At 38.0% G+C, this 25103-nt stretch overlaps 2 protein-coding genes across 3 annotated transcripts in view; one reads left to right on the plus strand and one right to left on the minus strand.

Moving 5' to 3' along the window:
• Window positions 1-15920, minus strand: part of eml5 (echinoderm microtubule associated protein like 5) — a 99717-nt gene extending 83797 nt beyond the window's left edge. For both annotated transcript variants that reach the window (XM_031890803.1, XM_031890802.1), the window contains exon 1: window positions 15111-15920. In XM_031890803.1, coding sequence (XP_031746663.1) covers window positions 15111-15307 — 197 coding nt within the window. In that variant the 5' untranslated portion in view covers window positions 15308-15920. The remainder of the gene's footprint in view (window positions 1-15110) is intronic.
• A 7725-nt stretch (window positions 15921-23645) lies between these two features.
• ttc8 (tetratricopeptide repeat domain 8) overlaps window positions 23646-25103 on the plus strand; it is a 35336-nt gene continuing 33878 nt past the window's right edge. Inside the window, exon 1 of the mRNA XM_002933198.5 lies at window positions 23646-23944. Within this exon, the coding sequence (XP_002933244.1) occupies window positions 23831-23944 (114 nt within the window). The 5' untranslated portion in view covers window positions 23646-23830. The remainder of the gene's footprint in view (window positions 23945-25103) is intronic.

Raw genomic sequence — 25103 nt, forward strand, 5'->3', positions numbered from 1 at the left:
AAATAGTACATAGTTTGGAAATACAGATAAAACTGAAGGTCAGAAATGAAGAGTCATTGTTTCATTTTATTTCTAATGAAAGGCAAACTATGGAACAGAAAGCAACATCCTCCCAAGCAGCACTAACTGTAAGGTTGTCAATTTGATTTTCTTTACACTTGGCTTCCTACACAGTCTCGGTGCTACTGAAGTCTATGTGTTAATTTATGATTCGATAGGTTTAAGGGGGCAGTCTTGTGCAATTCTTACTGGATGGTGTAAGAAGCAATGAACAGCATTTCCTTGTTTCTACAGGAGGAAAACTCCAGCGACATATAGCTGGGATTTTCCAAAGCTTGCTGTTTGCTCAAAATCCATGTTATTTATATGTGCTCTTATTCCTTCCTCGGATACATTCATTCATCTTCAAACTCAAGATTTTTTTTCTGCTAGAAAAACAAGCTGCCTTTTTTATATTTCAGCTTTGTATTTTAAAAAGATATCTACAATAAAAAATTACTTAAAAATAATGATGTACATTAAAAGTTACATATAGGTCATACTGATAATTCTTTGCTGATAGGGCTGCTTTTGTAAGTAATTGTTACTTCAACTTAAACCTGACTGTTTTGCCAACCTGACTGTCCCTCCTCAACCTGTCAGTATAGCTGTCAGTAATAGCTTAATGGACTCCTGCTGCACAGATATGGCAGCCCCTTTATAGAGGTACATGGGGCATGAGATAGGTAATGTAAACACAATGGGCAAATATTTCTAAACAGAATGCAAAGACAATCTAAAATAAGGTTTCATTTCTGGAATGTTCTGCTTTTTCTATGTCAGATCAGGGCAATTTCAACCTTAGAACACTGATGGATAATTGCTTGTTTCATCTCCAAGGATCCACTAAAAGTTTTTGGGTTATTCCTTCACTGAAGGAAAACAAATGATCTTGCATTAACTGAAATAATTGCCTGTAACTGAAGATATTCATTTTTAAATGTAAAGTACCAGCTTTCACACCAAAATTCTCTGATGCCCTAGGTTTGCCCCATCACCAACGGGTAAGTGCCCTGTGTATGTTGCCTTACACAATCACTAACATAATCATTCAGTTGGCTTTGTACCAGTAATTTGATCTACAAAAATTTAGGTCTATCTGACCATCATCTGAATTACAAATGCAGTGTTGTTGTGCAAGACAATTACTGCAAAGCAGGGTTGTCCAACTGACATTTTTGTAAAAAAAAATATTGGGAGATTTTGACGCTTCACTGAGAATGATCTTTTCAGCTAACTGATAGTCTAGGCTAGGGAGGTGATTGTGATAAATCGCAATCTCCCCGTGTGTCACCTCCCTTAAGGAACGATTCATCCATCAGTGTTAAATGATACGCGGGGAGACTTTTGTTATGTCTTTGTTGTGTTGGCTGCAAGATCATATATATCTTCACCAATCTGTTCCTTTATTTACTTTTGCATTTAACCCAGCCATTCAAAATAAAGACATGCGCAGTGAATGTCTATTTATCCCATCCACTGACCATTTTCATAGTTTCACAATAAAATTTATAAACCTGTCCAAACGATGTGTTTGTACCCCATCAATGTAACCATAAGTAGACAATTTTATAGGATATTCCTAAAATTGTTTGTTTCATACAAAGAAATCTGGCTGTGTATGGCCACCTTTACTCTCGAGCATGTCCAGTATCTTCACATATGTCTTTGTGAGACATCATTGTTTTATAATAATGTGGCCTCTAGCATTTTATAACGTAAATAATTGGCTCACAGCATGGAAATCTAAAACCATAACTAAAACTTATAAGCAAGCACTGCAAACAATGGGTGAGGAACAGCATCTTCAGTACTCACATCTAAACCAACAGAAATCTATGGCAGGACCTGATATACTCCTTTCACATAAATAGAGAGAGTAATCATCAGTGGTTGGTTAGTTTTTGCAGGCAAAGATGGTTCAGGGACAGTGGGAATTGGATATGGGTTTCTGGTTATTTGTTGATTGTTTATTAATACTACCATAGTATATATCACTAGTATCACTAGAGCTCCCATAAAGCTCTGGTAACAGTAACAAATAGCAATTGAATAGCAAATTATGCAATTCAATTATAAAATCTAAAAGAGAACAAATATATTTTCGAAAACCAATATAATTATGTGTCGACATGCTGCTGAGTTATGTTAATGTGCATACAATCCTTTAAATAGCATCTAGCACAGAATATGCCAAGTGTGTGATAATGATCAAATGATCAAAACAAGGGTTTATATTTCCTGTGGATGTGCTTATAAGGTTTTTCTAATCTAAGAGGAAGATCAAGTGAAGCATAGGACTGCATTACTATCTCAATGGTCACCTGATCTCTATTCTATTTTTTTTCTACAGAGGTAAAAAAAAGATGAGCAAAATTTGGCTTTTTGACTTTTTTCCTGTAATAAACAACTGTTTGTAAGCAGCTACCATATTAAATACTATAATACCCAACAGTCTATTTGCCAACAGACGATGGATAATTCAAGGTGAACTGGGGATATAAAGGAAGGAAACATACTACTGTGTAGGCGTTGCATTCAAAGGCTCCCTCAAGTGTCAGGGTCAAATGAAATATTAATTGTACTTAGCCATTGTACTAGCTGGGCATGCAGTTCCAGAAAAATACACAGTATTTGTAAATATTTCTTACTGCCCAGAGAGGAGAATAAAATATAGGATATTTTTGCTCTATAGTTCTGTAGTTTGTTATTAAAACTGTGATTGCTAATAAGAGAGTACCAGTAAAAACATAAGTAACATAAAACATAAACTTTTCGCGTTGACAATTAATGACCACTAAAACAAGCGAGTGTTTATTGCCAAAACACACCCACACAAGATAGAAAATAACCAACTACTTCAAAATTCAAGGAACACCCACCTACAGGTGCTGATGTTTATTTTTATATGAATTCCTCCTTTAACTAAACTGTTTTAAGGTTATTGTTGGGCCAGTTAGTAGAGACTATAATTATAAGAAGAAATAATGTTTCTTCTTCGTCTTGCAAAAAAACTAATTGCATTCCAAGGTTTCTGAATATGATTGTTAATAGTCCACCAGAAGGATTGCTTTCAATGTTTATTCATTTAGAAATCATACAAATGCCTGACTTTGCAAAAGTTTATTCATGCGGAAGTTTTGTTTGAATTCACATGACAGAGCTGGATGAGCAGTCAGTAGACCTTATATGACGTGTAATGATGCTGTTGTAAATAACTTAGACATGCGTTTCTTATTAATGTACTTTATCTTATTTATCCTGTAATGCAACCCCTCAACTCCTCAGTAATCGTGTGTCATAAAGACTTTCTGCAAAGAGTTACTGACCTAAAAGGGGATATTTACAAATTGCAATGCTTTTTACTCACAATGCAATGTGGGCAGCGTAATTAACTATGTGTACTGCAGCTTGTACGTGCTTTACCATTGGGAGCACTAATTTGCGTTGGGTATGATAAATTGTGCATTAATTATTTCCGTAGTTTCCTTGTGTCGTTAGGGATGTGACCTGCCCCATTTCTGGTGCACCAGTGCACATAGCAAAGAAAGTGCTATTAATGTGCTATTCATTAAGTGCAAGTTAGTTGCATGTGTCGCTCCAACCATCCAAGGGTGCTGTAGAATACCTACTCGAGACAGGAATTCATTCCAGGACTGTACTTTAAGGGTCATTTATAACTGCCTTGTTGCAAATGGATGAACACTAAGGGGTGCAAAATCACAATCCTTAGGGCTGTGACACACGGGGAGATTAGTTGCACCGCTGAAGTCCTCTCAAGGCAACTTTGGCAAATCGCGGCACCACATATGTCATCCCACCGCCGATTTACATTCTAGATTGTGGGCAGATTAGTCTCCCCTTAGTGTTCATTAACTTTGCACTTGTGGTAGAGGCAATGCTACACTCTGCACCTTGTGTGTAAAAAAGCCCAGTGTGAGCTGCATTAGAACTTGCACTTTAGTCCAATGCAGACTTTAGTCCAATGCCATATTCTAATCTACTCACCCCTCATAAATACAGCACTGCCAAAATAGTATTTATCAGGGGAATGCAGGTCTGTGATCTGCTTTAGGGATACAGAGACCTAGAGCAATTCTTTAAAGGAGAAGGAAAGGCAAAGTCACTTGGGGGTGCCAAAATGTTAAAGTGACTTAAATCGCCTACCTTTTACCCCGGACTGGTGCCCCTGTTCGGAGAGAACAGCACCAGCCCAGGGTAGCTGCGGCGCTTCCTCCTTCCTGTTAGTTCACGCGCACGTGTAGTAGAGTGAAAAACATTTTGGCACCCCCAAGTGACTTAGCCTTTCCTTGTCCTTTAAAGTGATGGTGCAGATAAAGGCACACTGCCCTGTACTTAAAAGCTGTCCTCAACTGAACCTTGCAGTTTATTTTAAAAAATGTCAAGTGTTTTAGAGCAAGGCACAACCACTGAGAAGCATGTGTAGATCAAAGTATCTATACTATTTAAATTTCAGTTAAAAAACGGAAGCTGTGTGGGGCTATGTTTCTGCTGCACTTTAACTTGGGAAATAGGGATCCCATATCAGCCTTAAGGTCCCCATACACCTTAAGATTCGCTCACTTGGCGATGTCGCCAAGCGAGCGGATCTTCTCCCGATATCCCCCACCTATGGGATGCAGTCACCGATCCAACAAAATTTTTAAACCTGCACGATCGAGATCTGGCCAATTTCAGGCCAGATATCAGTCGGGCAGGCCTGTCGGTAGTGCCCATACATGGGCTGATTAGCTGCCGAATCGACCGTTATCGGCAGCTAGAATTGGCCCATGTATGGGGACCTTTAGTCAAAGAGTCAACCTCTTTTGTGGCCCAACACTTGGTCATGTTCTTATTAGCATGGAATTAGCATGGGCCACAGATATTAAAAACATGGTTATAACTACTGCTTAATCAATAGTAAGGTACATATAGGGGCCCATTTATCAACATTTTCATACCTTGCGTATTTTCGCTGTTTTTTGTAACTAATTTGCATGACTTTTTCGTACTATGCATAAAAAATTACGCAACAAAATCGTATTGTCACAACGAGTATGAAAGTTTCGGATTCATTCAAGCTTCGGTATCGTGACTTTCCTTGGGCCAGGTTGGAGCTGCAGAGTGCCATTGAGTCCTATGGGAGGTTTCAAAAACATGCACAGAAGGATCAAAGTCAGAAAGGTTTTCCCGCCGTTTACAATTGTTCGGTTATGAAAATTTCGAGACTTTCGGATCGCCAATACAATATTATCATGACTAGTACGATTTTTTCGTAAGCATTTTCATGACATTTGTGATCAGAAATCATTGTATCTAATCTGAACTTTACCCATTTCGGGATTCGAACTCGTACTTTGATCAATCAGCCCCATAGACATTGAAGTGTTCACCCAGAATAATAAATCTAAAAATGCAAACAGTGAAAACAGTGCCATGACAAAAAACACTAAAAATAAACAATATGAAGGTATGCATACTTATACTCTAATAAAGTAGATATCAGGAGGAATCCAAACAGGACCAAACCAGAATGTGCAGAGGATATCTGTCCTTATGACACAAGTCTTTCCCTAGACAATTTTTTTTTTTTTTTTTAATTTAAACCAGGGAAGCACCCCACCTACTTGAATAACATGGAAAAATAGTAGTTTAGTGTCTAGTATTTCACTTAAGTGCAATGATTTTATGTTAAACAACAGTGCAACTGGACTTGTGACTCCTGCTCAAAAGCACAGAGGAATGGAATCCAAGTGAGGTCCTCATAGATGCAAGTGGCATGAGCGCAGTTTAGAGATAGGAGGGTAGTATGTTGTCGAAATAATTGAGGTGCAAAGTCATAGATAATGTTGAAACAAACTCCATATAATCTGAGAAGGTGGCAGGACTGAAGCAGCACTGCCTTTTGATAATCAATTATATGTTAGAAGATGAGGATAAACAATAATAATTATTCCTGTACATGGCTACCAAATGCAAAGCATGATTAAATGATTACCAAGAGTGTAAAGGAAACAGGGGCCCAGAACTGCAATCTATGAATTCTGGCAAATGCCAGAGGGACTGCTGCAAGATGCCATAGACTGTCACTGTTTAATGTGCTGATGTTGGCTGTTTGGGCCTCTAGGTACTGGAAATGCCAGGGCCTATTTTGGGTCTCAGGCCAGACCTGAAGAAACAGCAGATCAAGCTGTTGCTAATAAATTCATGGTTTGAATCCAGGTTGTTCCTAAAAATATGTTTGGGTACAACATGTTAGGTACATCCACAATGATTACAGCAAGTTTTATATTAAATGTGTAAAATGACTGTTTATGTATATTCTAGATATTGTAACACAATTTTATAGTGGCTGTTATGTCTCCTTTTACAAAAGATAATTCATAATTCCATTGTATAGAAGAATCCTGAAGCTTCTAATACCCTAGAATTACAATCATATTTAATGATACCTTGGTAAACTGTGCGTCTAGTTTGAGCTACTGTCTCTGCTCTAGATTTTCATAATGACCCAAAACTGCAGGGCATCAGCTGTAACCTGTGCTAATCCACTCTGAAATAGCAGATGTTGCACAAGATTATTTTTTTCATGCTGGAGCACTGCCAACTGGAACGATCACAAAATGCAGTCCTTTAGAAGCAAAACTGCAATTTTATGAAAAGCTACACTTTAAAGTACTCAGACAGCAACAACAATATCCAGTGACCTAAATAATTCAGTTTGGTTTGGTACTTAATCAACAGTAACATAAAGGGCAAAATAATGAGTTATACAAGACTCAGGAAAGAAATCATGGGAGGTACATTTTTCTCCACAGAATATAGGGCATTCATAAAGAGCTGAATCAGTACCTGCTGTATTGTGTCACTCCCTGAAACATAGAGCATCAGAAAAAAGACTGACATATCTGCTTCCAAAAACACCTAGAAGTTGCACTGATTTTTCTGTTTGTCAAAGGGCTAAATGGCCATTCAGATACTCCCCGTTCAAGATGAAAAAAGTCTTGTAGAAAGCTGATAAGCATCTGTCAGCTGCCATCATGAGCAGTGTGTCCAAACAGAGATATCATACTAGTAGTCTGCAGTTAGAAACCCAAAAGCTGTCTGAGGATAATAAAGGGAGCAGCAATTTTTTTACTGCTTGTATACAAACTCACACTATGTAAAACCCCTATAGAAACTTAATGATTATAATTAAGTAATGGAAGCAATTAATACACTATGGGGCACATTTACTAACCCACGAATCCGAATCAGAATTGGAACAATTCCGATTGGAAAACGAACATTTTGCGACTTTTTCGTATTTTTTGCGATTTTTTTCTGCTCCTTTACGACTTTTCGGAAATTGTCGCGACTTTTTCGTTACCAATATGATTTGCGCGAAAAAACGCGAGTTTTTCGTAGCCATTACGATGCGCTCGTATCTTGTCGCGACTTTTTCGTATTGAGCGCTCGTAAGCGGCGGGCGAAACTTTCAGACTTGCATGATTTTGGAAGCCTCCCATAGGACTCAATGGCACCCTGCAGCTCCAACCTGGCCCAAGAAAAGTCACCATACTGAAGCTTGAATGAATCCGAATCTTTCGTACTCAGCGCGAAGGCTACGAAAAAGTCGCGACTTTTCGCGCAAGTAGTAACGCTACGAAAAAATTGCCAAATTTTGCGCAACATTCGGAATGGCAACGAAAAAGTCGCGACAATTTTGCGAAAAATCGCCAAATACCGATCATTACGAAAAAAACGCAATCGGACGCATTCGGCCCGTTCGTGGGTAAGTAAATGTGCCCCTATAAGTCATTTTAGGTTGTAAACAAACCTTTATGTAGCATCGATATGTATGTTTTAACTGATCAAAAATGTTGCAAAACAGAAAATTGAGTTAAAATCTACAGAAACATACAGATTACAATACAACAGCCAGAATTTATGCCAGAAAAAAATGAACTTTAACTAATTTGTTGCCAAAAGATCTCAAGGGAATAGGAAAATAAGTAGCAGAGTTATTATCTTGTGTTGGTAGAAATTTAACATTTTCTACTGAAAAACCTGATTATAGATGCCTTTCTTTGTGCAAAGAAAGATATACTGTACAGTACACTGCAGAAATCATAAATCTTTGTATTCTGTTTCTGGAGTCAGCAACCATTCAAATGCAAGGTCGATGAATGCACTTTAAGCAAGTTTACATTCTAGGTACCTTATGCAGCTATTGTTTTCTCTGTTGTAATCTGTCTTCTGCTACAGATTTTCATCCTCCTCAAACATGATGACTGTGTAATTCAATACATATAAATGTTTCTCTAAGGATTATCACCAACATATCTACAACCATGTAGTAACATTAATATGCTAAATGTTTATCATTTCCACTTCCATCAATGGCGTATTTCAAGTACAAGTGTTCGGGGGTCTGTGGTTTTCTGGATAAGGGATCTTTCTGCAATTTGGATCTCAGTACCGAGGTACTGTCTTATTATTGGAGAAATAATGAAAATAATTTAAAAATTGAATTGCCTTTGTGGATAATGGGTTTCTAGATATGGGTCCCATATTTTATTGAGATAAAAGGCATATATCTCTCTTTAAATGTATCTAAGGAAAATTTGCAATTGAACTAAAGAAGCCACTCAGATGAGTGCTGAAATGTTTTTAAGAAATCAGAAAGTCCAGTTGTTTTAGACTTAATTCTACTAAATGTATGCTGGCAAGAATCACATTGTTCTTTCATTTTTAAAAAGGGTGAAAAATGTAAATATTTTAATAACTAGAAAAATAAATAAATAATTAAAGTTGATAGAGACAGTTCTCATTGACTTATAGTAAACTTCGCAAGCTTTTACTTGCCAAGGTTTTTTTGGCGACTTTTTGAGGATTTTTTCTTTAATAAATATAGACTATTTGTGGTTCTTAAGAATATTTTCGAGTATATTCACATTTTTTTCTCGAATTGTGAAAAGATCGCAAAAATAAGGGTGGCCAAAAATACTTTTTTGGACCCTATTTTTTATATAATGTAAACCTTTTCAATATATGGTCCTTTAAATGCTATTGAACTTTAGCAACTGAAGGGGTACAGGTTGGGTAACTCTCATATACAGGGCTTTCTATCCTTGCCAGACTATTTCTGTTATTTCAAAGTACCAATATCTACAAGACAATTTTTATGGGGACAGTTTCACTACGTGAACAATCATATGTGGTGGTTCTTAAGGTTGATGTCCCACTGAGCATGTTACTCACCCACTCCAAAATACCTTTCCACCAGCACAAACAGGAATCGCTGGTGGAAAGGCCTTCGCATCGTTTCTGTTTTCCAAAGCTGTGCCAAGTTTTCTTTCCCCTGCAGGCAACTTTGCGCAACTACAGAAAACCAAAATTACAGCTGATTTGGTAAAAGTTTGGAAAGATGTTGAATCCTACAGTAGCCTTGTGTACAGGGACATTTTTATAGAGGTTTTCTATTAGTAAATAAAGTAATCTACATTGTTAATGTTTGAGTTTGATATCTGAATTAAATTCAAGGCAATGTTATCAGCTGAATTTAGCTGTAATTCTGTTTCCAGGGTCAATGTCCTGTATGACTGCCAGCTTGTATGAGAAAATCCACAGAGATTTGTACCAGGCATTAATGACCCAGATTATTAGATTGTTGCCTGGTGTGATGGAAATTCAGAATTAATTATTTTGCTGCATTGGGTTTTTTAGATATTTCATTTACAATGCAATTAGACTTAATGTACTGACACTGACAATCAGATAATATTTTTGGCCCTCATCTGTTTATGTGCTATTTATGGCATACTACTAAAGGCCCAGAGTTCTTGAGGTACCTTGATTGCTGTTACTTACTACCTTGGACTGTGGGCTGACCTCATAAGCTAAGCATTAACATAACTTTCCAAGCAAATGAGTCATAGTTTTAATATATCCAACCAACTGTGGGATTCCAACAGATGCTGATAACCATTGGTTAACTGTGCTTAAATTGTTTAACAATAGTTTAGAATGAAGATGGAAACACCAGAATAATGTAGCATTGAGAGATATACTGTACTTTAATGGCAAATGTTATTAAGCCTGTCTGTGCTTTTGGATCTAAACAAGTAAAGGTTTAAAATGTCTTCTTGGATCTTATTGTAATGAATTTTGTTTCTGATAAGCAATATATCCACTTTCGTCACTGAAGAGAATAAATGGAAGTTTCTGCATTTGTTTCCAATCTCTTGTATTTTGTTGGATCCTGAGACTGGAACTACAATTTAATTAACAACACATCTTTTTAAAAACAAAATAAAAACCTTACACAGAGATATACATGTGTATGTGTATTTTATTGTTTTGCTCAGTTATAAGGTCAAACTTGATATGAAACGTAACAAAACTAGTGTAAAGATGATATCTAACTAAGATGACAATCACAGCAAACTTCCAGAACATTTCAGTTCCTTTTTAAAGCTGATTATTGTTCTTCTCAATGTCATTGTAATGATGGTTGCTAGGGACAACTGATAGAGGACAGACGGGCAGGAGAGTGAGATATAGATTCTGTTTTCATCATAGTTTATTAATGTTTAGTCATTCACCATGATAATCTTATCCAGATGGAAAGGGATTTTGCTTCCCAGAAAAATGGGCTTTGATTATTTACATGATATTGCTGCAATGGATTATGTCATGTGACAATAAAGAAAAACCCTTCTTTTACATACACAATTTATGGAGCCTGCGTGCTCACTTAAGACACTACAATGCTCATGCTGCATTTTGGTGTTGAGGATGTGAACACCAAGCAGATACTTCTAAGACTTCTTCCCAACAGAAGTAGTGCAATTAAATTTGCTCTGCATTGATAGACAACTTCAGCTGTATGCAGATTCATTTATAGCAGGCCCACATTTTGTTTATCACAGTAGTTCAGAAGAGTTTACATTTAAGTTTGCATGGTGTGAGGATATGATGTTGTAAATACACAAGACACAGAGCAGTAAAATACATTTATTGCTTAATTAAACTCCAGCCATGCTTACGTCTTTACCGAAAAGCTGTACATGTGCTGCTGCCTGTAGCCTATGGTGAGGAACACCAAAATAAAATCGTTATTTAAAAATATCCATATATCATCGTAGTTTGAAAAATATAGCATTATACAATATTGTATTATGTCTAATATATGATACAGCAAATATAGAATTATGTAAACCAGCATATCTGTTGCAGTGTACTTTTTATAGTTCATGTGATATTATATTTGATGGGAGCTATTTAGTTATCTTTGGGGTAAGAAAAAAGAGCAGTATATTCTAGAGTTTCACAGCCAGTTTGTATCACAGTAAAGTAAATTCTGGAGCAAAACATGCTTCCTTGAGTTTATCTCTTAAGGGTAGGTTTGGGTTACATTAAAATGTAGAGTAAAGCTGACCATACATGCACTGATATTATCATACAAAAAAAGGTTTTGTACAATATTCGGTGCATGTATGCTTGGATACCGGTTGTCTCATCAATCAGGCGGGACAAAAGATTTTGATCGAGCGCTGTTGAATCGTTAGATAGGGGTAGAATCCCTATTGTTTCGACCAACAGTCGCAGGAAAGATTGTAATTGGTAAGTGAATGGCCACCTTTACAGTGATTGGTGAACAATGCCAAGCATGCAAAATGGTATAGCACATTGAGGTTATTGTTTGCTTATCTGTGAGGCAGAGTAATGAGCTGCACTAGCCATCAACACCATAGGGCAATACCGTCTGCTGAGGGCTTGTAGCACATTATCCTAAGAGCCGTCTGGCACATCAGGGTTTAGCATAAAGGGCAGAGATTTCAGTGAGCACAGAAATGCACAGCAAATACTTAATGCTGTCCAGCTCAGTGATGCTGAGCTCTCGCATCTGCAAAGCTCTCAGCAACTTTGCACTGTTCAGTATAGAGAAACATCCCCCATCATTCTCTAGTTGTTGGGTTTAATCCAAGGCAAGGCAGCAATGTAATATGTATAAAATGTCTTTATTCACATGGAGGCTAAAAACAATGTTTCGAGCCTGTAGCTCCAAACTGTGCTGTTGCTATGGACAAGCCAATAAAGACATTTTATGTCTTAAATAATCATCTTGGACTGGACCCAGGGTCACTTTAAGGCTCTGGTGGGCCCTGGCAAAGATCAGTTTGGTGGGCCCCCTCACTTAAAGGAACAGTTACACCAACAAATTAAAGCGCTCCCCAATTTCAATTTTGTTAAGAGTGTCGGTGGCACTGCACATGCTCAGTGTTCTCTGGGCAGCTGCTGAAGAGCTTAATTTAGGGGGCATTGCAAAAAGTAGAAAATTAGGTTCATCTGTCATATAAGCTAATGCTTCAGAGTGATTATTAATTTCTGATACTAATTGCACTGTTTTTTTAGTTGCCTTATATACTGTATATTGTGAGTATTATATATATACTGTATATACATTGAAATTGGGACTGTTATATTTTTATATATATTGTATTATATATTGTATATATACAGTATATTGTGAGTCGGCCCCTAAGCTCAAACTGAAAGTACCAGAGAGCATGTGCAGTGAATCAGCAGAAAAGAAAATGGGGGCTACTGGGGCATCTTTGGAGGCACAGATCTTCCCTGCTCCATATCTAGCCTACTTTTATTTTAAGCTTTAGTTCTCCTTTAAATCACTGCTAAACCAAAAATCACAGATTTTTCCTGCCTTGCCCATAACACCTTTTCCCCTCAGACAAATAAGGATAATTTACTTAATTTATTATAAAAATCAAACAAAAACTGTTTGCCTGAGAATGAGTAGCATATGGAAATATATCCCCACAGAAGAGGGAGTGCTACCAATCTCTTAGAACCAGTATGCTTTATTAATTTCACCAACCAGCAGACACACACTAGCTGCCCAATTACCACCTCTGTCATAACTTACATAACTGTAAGTTATACATAACTGTCCTACCTGATGTACCTTTATTGTCCTCCCTTATGTATTTATCCTCAGGTTATTACATTTGCTGTTTAGTATGAAACCACATGTTGGCCAATATTTTAGTGCTTTGTCTGAAAATTATTACCGGCAGCCATCACCAAATAGCTCCTTAGCATTCAAAGACATAACCAAAATACAACTCAAAATGTTAGGCAACTTCAATTAATACAAATGCACATCAAGCCTTGTCTGGGGCAACATTTGCAGTTATCTGAAATGGATAAATTAGTGCACGTTCTCCTAGTCCTCAAAATTCAAGGCAAAGAAAGTGGGACCAACGTGCTTTTACACCCAAGACAAGAATGCTAATGTGTGCCCCATCCAATCCAGCCCTGAACACTGAGGGGTTATTAAACAAAACTAATACAATTGCCCAAAAAGTGGCCAAATTGAAAATCCGTTTCTACAAATAAAATCAACTAAATCTTTACTAAATATTTAATCACAATACTAGAAGATACAGCAGGGAAAGACATTGCACAGCACATACATACAGTGACTGGCATACATACACAAGCACATGACAAGTATTGAACCCACATGCATACAGACCTATATGCCTTATGCAAATGCACACATTGTATCCTTTTTTCCTATAATAGGAAGAGAAAGTATTATTTCTGATATATTTTGGGTCATAATATAGTTAGTCAGGCACACACATGCTTCACAATCATCTGAATTTCCTCAATCCCTAACCTGCCTGAGAGTAAGGGTGGAAGCAAGGGAGGTCATATTACGTGTTGCCTGTAAGGAGAGATCTTAATCCCGCCCCCTACTTGTAACCAATACATTGTGCCTCCTGCTATGGGAAGGATTTCAACCAGACGGAAGAAGGAGGGGGGCACGGCTGTACTGTCACTGGCTCATGTACAACCGGACCTGAGGTTAGATTTTGCTTCTGCGGCTCCAAACTTGCTCCCCAATCAAACAATACAAACAACATGCAACTGCAACCAGAATGGGGCCCCTAAAATCAGTGGGCCCTGGGCAAATGTGCCTTTTGCCCCTTTATTTCTCCTTTACGGTTATTACACTCCCTTGTCGCAGTTTAATAGCAGCACACAAAGGTTTACAAACAACTCCCAAACCAGAAAGTCTCAGCCTTGAAAAGAAGCAAGATCACTAATTTCAAGTGTTCTAGAACTTTCACAAGCAAGGCATACAACTAAGCTCATGTTTTTAAAAAACCAGTATGAAAGGTTTCATGACATTACACACAATACTCATGGAGGCCAAGCCTTTAGGATGGAGATATTTTGGTTTTGTATTTCTGGGATCTTTACCAGCATTCCTAAATGATATCATATATAATTTTTTTAGTGTCTGAGAAACAGCACCTAAACCCACTACATATCATTATCTACTGAACTTCTCCCAGTGAGTGGCCATTTGAGTTTAAGATCTACGTGAGCCCCACTGGCTTTCTAAATTAGTCTACTGATAATTACAATCAAATGACAAAATTTACAGTTAAATCTGTTAAGGAGATGTTTCTTCTGTATTCCAGTTAAGGATTAAAATGTGCAGGTGTAATCAATATACACTACTTTTGGGAACTAGTAAAGCAGAAATATAATTGTACTGATATACAGACAGTATATTAAAAATTAACATCAAACACTTATTTGAGCTTTTTGGTACACTGATCCATTTGCGATTTCAGGTTTGATTCATAAGTAACCGTGTCCTTGTATGAAGTCACAGCATTTTTAACAGCCTGTAGAACACATCTAGAGCTATGATCCCCCCACACATAAACCCACACCCCACCCCCTTAAGACTTTTTCTTATACACACTAGATGTGCTTGTAGTTACAGGTAAGGTTACAAAAGCGCTATACAGGTTGACTGTAACTTAACCCTTGCACCTGACTTGCACCCTGAATGAGGAAGTGATACCATGGTAGAGCTCTTTCGTGAATAATGGGTGGTCACAGTTTGTATAAGGTTAGTTGTGCTTAAAATTAAAGTCTAACCAATGTTAAGCATTCTTACAGTTACAAAACACTAATGGATTTCCTAAATGGAATTAGAATGAACTGGTTAAGCAATTATAATGTGTAAAGACTGCAGTATTTACCTGATTATATCATCGTTGTGACCCATGTAGAATTTCTGCTTGTGTTCCCTTGTGTTATAAACCACACCAACCCCAGCAACAAAATACACTATTTCCTTGGCTGCTGTGTAGTAGAGATTGTTGCGGCACTGATGTCCTCTGTAGCCATACACCCATTCCAGCCTCAGGTGACAGTTTGGGGCCGTCCTGTCAGCCATCGCCACAACTCTTGATGGTTAAATTTCCCACCTTTGTCTTACGTTCGCCCTGTAAAAATTCATACAAGAGCCCCAGATGTGTGGTCGTTCAGCCAGCGGCAGCTTTCCTACTGCTAGTACGCTGGGCAGACAAATATGTGAATGCATCAATGGGAACTGGCTTGTTGCTTCCCTGCTTTCTCTCTAGCCAAAGGCAAGTGGGGAGAAGATGGGGCATGCTCCGAGCATGTCTCCTAGCACAGAAGAGAGTGCTGCTGTCCTTGGTGCTGAATCCTTCTCCTAGCTCTCCCGCTGCTTGTCACCTCTACAGAGACGTCCTCTGGCTGCCAGCCTCCTGCAGAGAGGAATGAATGCTCTGTCACTGACTCAGGAGTCCCAGACATAGGCACGCCCTTCCCTGTCGCTTACTGGTATTCTGAGTCGAAGGATATGAAGGTTTGTCCAATCATTGGAAGGCATAATCACTTCGATCACGCCTCCTTTGCTTTTCATGAGAATGAAATAACAGTTTCCAAACAGGTAGTAGTGTGCAACTGTGGGCAAGTAACTTGAAAGACACTGGGTATTAGGTTATCCTTGCCAAAGAGCATTAGAGCCATAGCCAGGGGCCCTTTTAATAATGGGGCAAAGGGGTGCATATGCCCACCGATGCTAGGGGGCCCATTGTGGTTGCAGTTGAATGTTGTTTATATTGTTGTTTGATTTGGAAGCACGTTCTGAGCTGCAAAAGCAAATTCTAACCTCAGCACCGGTTGTGCATGAGCCAGTGACAGTACAGCCGTGCCCCCCTCCTTCTTCCCTGTCTGGTTGAAATCCTTCCCATAGCAGGAGGCACTGTGTATTGGTTACAAGTAAGGGGTGGGATTAAGAGCTCTCTGTACAGGCTGAGGCAGGTTAAGGACTGAGGAAGGAGTGAAGGATACAGATAATGTGTGATACAGTCTCTGTATATATGTGCATGCCCCCCTGCCGCACATCTCACTCCAGCCCTCATGCCGCTCTCATATTTGACTTAGATTAGTGTGCCTGAACAACTATATAATGAGCAAAATTACTTTTAAAAAAATTACTTTCTCTTACTATTTACAGAAAAATATATAGTGTTTGCATTTGTTTAAGCACACATTGACTATTGCTTATATTTGGATGTGTAGATATATAGGTCTGTATGCATGTGTGTGTATGTCTTGTAAATCTTGAGTGTGTGTGTATGTATGCCAGTCTCTGTATGTTTATGTATGTGTCACTCCTGAACACGTTTCTACTGTACAGCGCTGCATACATAAGTAGCTCTTCTGTCTACTCTTCTGTCGGGATACAGGTATGGGACCTGCTATCCAGAATACTCAGGACCTAGGGGTTTCCAGATGAGAGATCTTCTGTAATTTCCCTCCAATAAGGATTAACCCTTTAAGTACCAGCAGAAGTCATGACAACCCAATCTTGCATGGCTGGAGTCTGAGAATTTGATTTTACCAAGACTGCTTCTGGGTCCCTGGCAAAAAGGAGACATTTCAGGCAGAGATTCAGGTCTGTGAACTTCAGAGCATCCAATTATGAAATATGCATAAAGCAAAATTGGCACCTTCACTTACTATAATTAATAAATAAGATCTTTCCTAGCTAACATTCAAGGCTTATGAACAAAAGCTAATGTGGCTTTGTTGGTTCAGGTTTAAAAAAAAAACAAAAAAAAAAACTTGGCTTTTCTTTCCCGTTATAGAATTGGATCCTTAAATATTCCCCCCCCCCCCCCCCATTTTGCTTTACTATTTTGATTCAGTGCCCTTTTGTTGTGTAGTGTAATTCACAATCTTAAGAAAAACATAAAAAACTGTTTCCCTGTTCCTAGGTCTCCCTGGGCTGGCCACATGTACGTATTGTATTTCTTGGGATTTTACATGTGCCCAACTTAATTTGGTGCAAAGGAGACCTGGAAGAAGTGAAAACAAGGCAGTGCAGTGTTTAGTAAGAAAGACTGGAAAATAATAGTAGGAGGTAATTTACACCATTCCACATTTGCATGTCTGCAAGTCTGTATTTTAACCAGGTGCTATATTTGGCTGTTTCATAGTAACCTCTCATTATTCATATAGTTTCACATAAGGAGCAAATATAGAATATAGAAATATAGAAAACAAAGATTGTAGTTAAAATATGTGAGGGTGACTTGATGGTCACACTCTATAAGGGACAACTAAACAAGATAGCTATGGGGCTGATTTACTTACCCACGAACGGGTCGAATGGAGTCCGATTGCGTTTTTTTCATAATGATCGGTATTTTGCGACTTTTTCGTATGTTTTGCGATTTTTTCGGATTCTGTACGAATTTTTCGGATCCAATACGATTTTTGCGTAAAAACGCGAGTTTTCCTATCCATTACGAAAGTTGCGTAAAAAGTTGCGCATTTTGCGTAGCGTTAAAACTTACGCGAAAAGTACAGAATCCGAAAAAATCGCAAAACATACGAAAAAGTCGCAAAATATTCGTTTTCAAGTCCGAACTTTTCCAATTCGGGTCGGATTCGTGGGTAAGTAAATCAGCCCCTATGTGTTGGACCCCTTTCTCAAGGTGGAATCAAAAAAAGTAGATAACGGAAGAAATGTGATATAATTTATTCTGGGATGGGAAGTAAAATAGTGCTTCAGGTTTACATACTTATATGTCTCTTTCAGACACACACAAAAAGTCCTGTAATCCAAATGATTCTATAAACAGAACAGGTTTGGGTAAGATAAACAGAAGAGGAAAAGGAAAGAAGTAGGGAGGAAACATCACAGTCTTTAATAAGTATCTGTTATAAATTCAGTTTGTTAATATCATCCTTTATTGTCTGCAAAATTAAAAAGTATAATTAAACCTCTTAGAGGCAGATAAGTAAATGATGATTTGAGCTTATGCCTTTAGGTTAGTGCTGACCTTAATAGAGTATTGTTTCTTTTTTGGGAATATGTTTTTTTCTGAAAAAAAAATCTCCATTTGTACTGTAGCTTTTTCCTGATTAAGAAATAAGAAAAATATTTGTCAGTGCAAACAATTACATTTTTTCCACTACCCACTATATCTCAGACTGCGTCTGTGACCAAGGGAGCAACTGGAAAATGGCACATATAGGAATAAGCATTACTATTACCATTACAAAACTGTTAATATTCATTTACTAAGCATAGGTACACATATACCTTACCCCAGTACACCAACAAAATATCTGATTTAATAATTATAACTGCACTAGATCAATCAAATAGCTTGTAGAATTATATTTTGCACATGGGGTTTTACTTAGTTTTGGAGCTTAGGGTAGGCTGAAGAGACAGGAGCCTCAGGGAATTACTGTAAGATGTGCAATTTCATTAAAATGTCTGTTTCTATTTCTAAAATTATAAATTCCACACAAGAGCAGGAGGATTCTTTCTGACTACTACATGGCAATCAAAAATTTAAATTACATTAAAATATTACTCCTTGTAAAACTGGATATTCTATCAATTATATATTTATTAAGCATTTCCTATTCTTATAGTATTACTTGTATAGGCAGCACTGTACATTAACAGCACAGACAGGAGACCAAACAGGGCATTAATGTGATACTGACACTAAAAATCTAGTTTTCAAAATATTAATGTATATTTAGGGGCAAATGTACCAATATGTGAGATTGCAGCTTACTACAAAAATTCACCCACTTTCTATTCATTCCTATGGAATTTTTAGAAATGTGCCTATCAATGGGTGAAAGTTTTATAAATAAGCTTTTAAAAATGCCATAGGTATGAATAGAAAGTGGGTGCATTTCTCTGTGGTTCTAATCTCACAATTTAATGAATCTGGCCTAAAAGTTACCTATACAGCTTTAGGTAATTTTCCTCATAGAGGAAAATGGGGATCAGAAAGTTGAAGTTAGAAACACAACCCTCTTTGGCAGAAAATACCATAATGTGACTCCTCACACAGTAAAGGGCCATTTATGTTGCTGACTAGGATAACCCTTTCTCTCATCTTAAAAGGTGACCTTTTGTTCACTGTGTATTATTGTTGTCAGTAAAAGATCCTCAGGGATTTCTGCGTACTGACCTCTAACATATTTGTAAACCCTTACATTATTACCTCAGAAGTGCCCTATTCCCAGTGAAAATAAAAATAATTTTTTCAGCTTCTATTTATATTTTTTTAAAAATCCTGTTTATCTGGTTCTTGTCTGTACATTCACCCATTTTAATAAAGCCCTACTTATAAAAGGATATTCTAAACAGCAAACTACAGTGACATAACAATAGAGAAAGCAGACCCTGTGGTCTCTATAGTTACATAGGGTTGAAAAAAGACCAAAGTCCAACAAGTTGAACCCATCTAAGTGAACCCCAGCACACATAACCTATACTGACCTATCTATACACTCACATACTTTGTATACACTCTATATACCAACATCAAAACTAATTGTAGATTTTAGTATCTCAGTAGCCTTGAATATTATGCATGTTCAAGAAATCATCCAAACCTTAAAAGGTATTTAACAATCTGCTAGTGATGAGCGAAATTTTTGCCAGGCTTGGATTTGCTACGAAATTCCACATTTCACCATTGTCAACTTTTTTTCATGAAACGCCCGCAAAAATTTGTCACGAAAAAAATTTGCAGTCAGGAAAAAATTTTGGTTTTTGCAAACACGTCAAATACATTGCGGTTGTGTTCAATAATAGCCATTGCCATGTCAAAAAAATCAAGCAGTAGCAGCGGCATGCAAATTTTTCACCGTTTTTTAAATTTTGCCGCAGTTTCTCAAATTTTATAACAAAGTGAAAATGGGACAGATTCACTGATCACTAGAATCTGCCATCACAACATCACTCAGAAGAGCATTCCACAACCTCGCTGCCCTTACTGTGAAAAACCACTTATGCTGCTTCAAATGAAAGTTCCGTTCCTCTAAAGTTCCGTGGCCTCTGGTGCGCTGATCCTTTTATTGGGAAAAAAGAACACCCCCTATCTGTCAATAATTTCCTCTAATGTATTTGTACAGAGTTATCATGTCCCCTCACAAGTGCTTTTTTCCAGAAAGAACAACCCCGACTTTGGCAGTCTAACCTCATAGTTTAAATCTTCCATCCCCTTTCCCAGTTTAGTCGCACGTCTCTGCACTCTCTCCAGCTCATTAATATCCTTCTTAAGGACTGGAGCCCAAAACTGCACTGCATACTCAAGGTGAAGCCTTACCAAAGACCTAGAAAAGGAAAAACATTATGTTTTCATCCCTTGAGTCAATGCCCTTTTTAATGCAATACAGCACTTTATTTACTATAGTAGCCACTGAATAACACTGCCTGGAATTAGACAACTGGTTATCTACAAAAAAACCCAGATCCTTCTCAATTAAGGATACCCCCAACACACTACCATTTGATGTATAACTTGTGTTCTTATTATTTTTACCAAAGTGCATAACTTTGCACTTGCCAACGTTGAGCCTCCTTTTCCATTTTGCTGCCCAGTTTTCCAATTTTGTTAAATCGCTCTGCAAAGTGGCATCCTGCATGGAACTTATAGTCTTGCATAATTTAGTATCATTGGCAAAAATAGAAACAGTACATTCTATGCCCACCTCCAGGTCATTAAGAAACAAGTTGAAAATCAAGCAAACCAAGAACAGACCCCTGTGGTACTCCACTAACAAAACTGGCCCAATTAGAAAATGTTCCATGTTTACAAAATTTTATACAATTGGTACCTAACCCCCTTAAAATTGTCACAGATTTATCCAGGAACAGTTAATACTTGTTAGAGATGTAACAAAGAAATAGGAGATATGTTACACATTTGGTAACTGGACTCCAGCATTTTCTCTGATATCGAATTATATTTCAAAAGATTTTGTTTTATCTCCATAACTGGTGTTACTAAACATTCATGACAAAATTCCTAACAAAGCTCTGGAAATAGTAATTTTTCAATTATCAAATACACTCAGACTTTTAATTTGCCAGGAATTGGAAAAAACAGGAGGTCCCAAACATTCCCCAGCTTATAAGAGAAGTTAGCAGTAATATAGAATATGAAATGGCAATTTCAAGAAATATTTCAGAAAGAAGATTCATACAGGAAAATGTTCCATTACCACCACCCTTTGTAATCTATTCTTCAGCCAGTTCTCTTACAAATATTACGTTTCAGGCCAATATTCCTCAATTTTATCATTAACTTTCTGAGTGGTACTGTATCAAATGCTTTAGTCCAAGTAGATGATATCCACTGCCAGCCAGCATCAAGGTTCCTGCTCACCTCCTCATAAATGGCAATTAAATTAGTCTGGAAAGATCTGATACGCTAAAACCATGCTGGCACACAACTTATAGTATTGTTACTTACAATGTAGCCAATCCCTTATCACCCCTTCCAAAAGCTTCAGACTAACAGGCCTATAGTTTTCAGCCTGAGAATGGAATCCCTTTTTGAATAAAGGCACCACATTAGCAATTCGCCAGTCTCTCTGCACTATCCCAGACCTCAATAAATCCTGAAAAATTAAGTGAAGAGGTTTGGCAATCAAAGAGCTAAGCTTGTTTAATACCCTGGGATGAACACCATCCGGTTCTTGTTTGTAAATCCCTGCTCCCCGACAGCTCTTAGATACGAGAGCGGGCAGCTAGCAGGAATTCACAATGCAGGGGACGAGACAAAGCAGGTCGGGAAGGGGACTGGGGGCTGGTAGAGTTTGCTATTCTGTGCCGTGCCCATATGAAGATTTTTTTGCAGGGGAGCCCAGGGCAGAGTAGTTACACAGCTTCCAAACTATATTTCAGAGATTTATAAATTTGTAAAATAATGCCTTTATCCCTTCATTTTATTCTGTCAGCTCCAGAGTCAAGCACCATATGCTCCACAAGTCTTGCTCCTGCTGAGTGGCTAGAGGCTTTGCAATATCTGCCTGGTAACTTTTACATAGGTAAGAGTTACCAGGCAAAGTGCGCACCTAAACACATGAGCAAATTGATGCCATTAAATTCTGATTGGTTGTCATAGTTATCATAAGTATTCAGAGTTGCCTTTTATTGCATTCACATTTCATTGTGTTTTTCTAGAACCAATATGCTGCATTTGTCAAAATACAGTAGAATTAAAGGCTGCACTTGAAACTTACATAAACACACTTAGTTGAGCAATATATGCATTTTTTCTCTCTCAGTATGCATTTGCAAATGAATAAAAAAATATTGTGTAAAAGTTCTTCATTCATTTCTTCCCATAGAGCCCCAGGATCTGGTACCTGTTAGGATCAGTCACCCCTGCTTAGCTAGTAGTTCAGTTCTACCCAAGAGGAGAGCCAGGACTAAATACTGGACACTGCAATCTCTAGGAACACCGGATGGGTGTTCTTTAACGGATTACAAATCTAATGTACTGGATCTTATGGATGTTACACTTTGGAGTACGGATAAGTGCGCATCAACATGCGCATAACAAGCAGGCATGAACTCTGTTATATATAGTGCACCTTAGGGGTTAATAAATTGTGTTACTGCATTGCTTTGTTCTTCACTGACACTGTACTAGTTCTTTTAGGGCCATGACAGACGGGGAGATTAGTCGCAGGCGATTATTCTCCACGAAATGCCATTCCACCTGCTAGAATGTAAATCGCCAGTGGGATGGCATACGCAGCGCCAAAATCGCATAAGTTTCCTCTCAAGGCAACTTCGCCGATTTCGGCAAATCGCAGCAAATCTCCCCGTCTGTCACGGCCCTTATGGTTATGATCTACCTGTTCTAGTAAAATAAAGAGTGCTGAATTTACTCTCATAAATACAGCAAGAGTGTTATCTTTACTTTGTACCAGGCTGTTAAAAGGAACACAAACCATGCCAGGCTACCCAGAAGGTAAAGGATAATTTGGTACAATATATATATATATATATATATATATATATATATATATTTTATGACTAAAACAATAGGCATAACATTTCTACAGCAAAAACAGCCTAGTAGTATGGGTGTGTTGCTAAAAACCTTACAAAAATTGCATAATACAGTTGCATATTAACTCATAATAACAAGTGACGTTGCAAAAGAGTATTAAGCTTCAATAATTAATGACCATATAGTATAACCAAAAATATAGTTCGTATAAATATAGTGTAGGCATTTTAGTTACCAATGACAATATCACTGAGCTGTAATTCATTGTTACGGTTTCTATAGACTTGAAAAAAATCACTAGCTATAAACAATCATAGCTTTATTCAGCAATGCTGGGGGAAATTCATTAGAAAAGTTCACTAAAACCCACCCAACCTATCAGCATAACAACCTCCACTCGACCTTTACGCTGGCTTACACTAAACCGCTTCCAACAGGCAGTGAGCTAGACAGCCTTCATTAGGACCCTTTAGAGGAGATGGTTGCTACGCAAAGAAGACGCAGTGGCTAAACCGTTGTCATAGAGACGCGGCCTAGTGTTTAGTTAATGTTTTGCTGCCGAAAGTGCGCCAGGTCTTAAGGCCGAACTGTACATAAAAATGGGGTTGGAGACGGAGCCGCTTCTCCAGGCCTGGAGCTACTTTCGGCGAAGGAAGTTTGAGCTCTGTTCTCAGACGTGCTCGCGGATCCTGGAGCAGGAGCCATATGACCAGGTATGGAATGTTCCAGGGGACCTATTCTATTTGTCGCTACTGGACCGGTTGTGTATTCTGTATATGTTATATAGGGTGTGAAAAGACAGGATTGTCCCCTGGTTATAAGACAGCCAAGGTTTAACTCTTACTTATAGGACCTTGGCAGCTTTCACCTTTACGTTTTAGTACGTTATAAAATGTGCTATACCTAGCACATTTTTCATTGGTCTTCATTACCGTTATTTATTATTTTATAGTTCATCTTCGAAATCTTCCAGCTCTCCAATGGGGGCCAAACAACTAAAAACATGTTTTGGTCTCTGGGGCCATTTTTTTATTGTTGTTAATTGTTATTACTTATCATCATATTTAGACCATCTCCTATTTATCTTCCAGTCTGTCGTTCAATCCACTGCCTGGTTGCTATGGTTGGTAAAACCACAGCAACCAGATAGCTACTGAAATTAAATGCTAAACAAAAAACAATATGCACACAAAAAAGAAAACCAGTTGCAAATTGCCTTAGCGTATCAACATACTCATCATACTAAAGGTTAATTTAAAGGTGAACTAACCCTTTAAATATATTTAGAATTTTATGAAGTTAGAAAAAATTTATTTTAAACTAATTGTACTTAGTGGTGTTGGGTTTCTATAAATAATATTCTAATGTACACTTTGTTTTTTTCCCCTATGTGGCAAATTAGAGAGGCTTCAGATGTTTTTGTTTTGCCTTCCTCTGGATTAACCAGAAGTTAGGCAGGTTATATATAGCAGTGCTGTCCAACTGGCGGCCCGCGGGCCCCTCTGTGTGGGCCCCCACCTGTCTGGCTGCTTTGATGGCTTGCCTTTGAGTAAGCTTTAAATGGTATCAGTACTGAGATTAACTGGCCCCCTGCATGGTTCTCACCTCAGATTCAGGCTGTAATCCCTCTGTGTTGTTTAAAAATGTAATCCCCTGTGTTTTTCACACCTTTTAATACCTGCATTGTTCACCCCCTGCAGTGTTCACACCTCAGGCTCAGACTGTAATCACCCCCATTGTTCACTTCTTCACACCTCAGACATAGGTACTGTAGGCACATACAGCCAGCATAGGGCAGGTAGAGTATGGCACACACAGGCAGCATAGGTCAGGGAGGGTATGGCACACACAGGAAGGGTAGAGCAGGCAGAG

The sequence above is a fragment of the Xenopus tropicalis genome, chromosome 8, assembly GCF_000004195.4.
Source record: "Xenopus tropicalis strain Nigerian chromosome 8, UCB_Xtro_10.0, whole genome shotgun sequence".
Classification (NCBI taxonomy): domain Eukaryota; kingdom Metazoa; phylum Chordata; class Amphibia; order Anura; family Pipidae; genus Xenopus; species Xenopus tropicalis.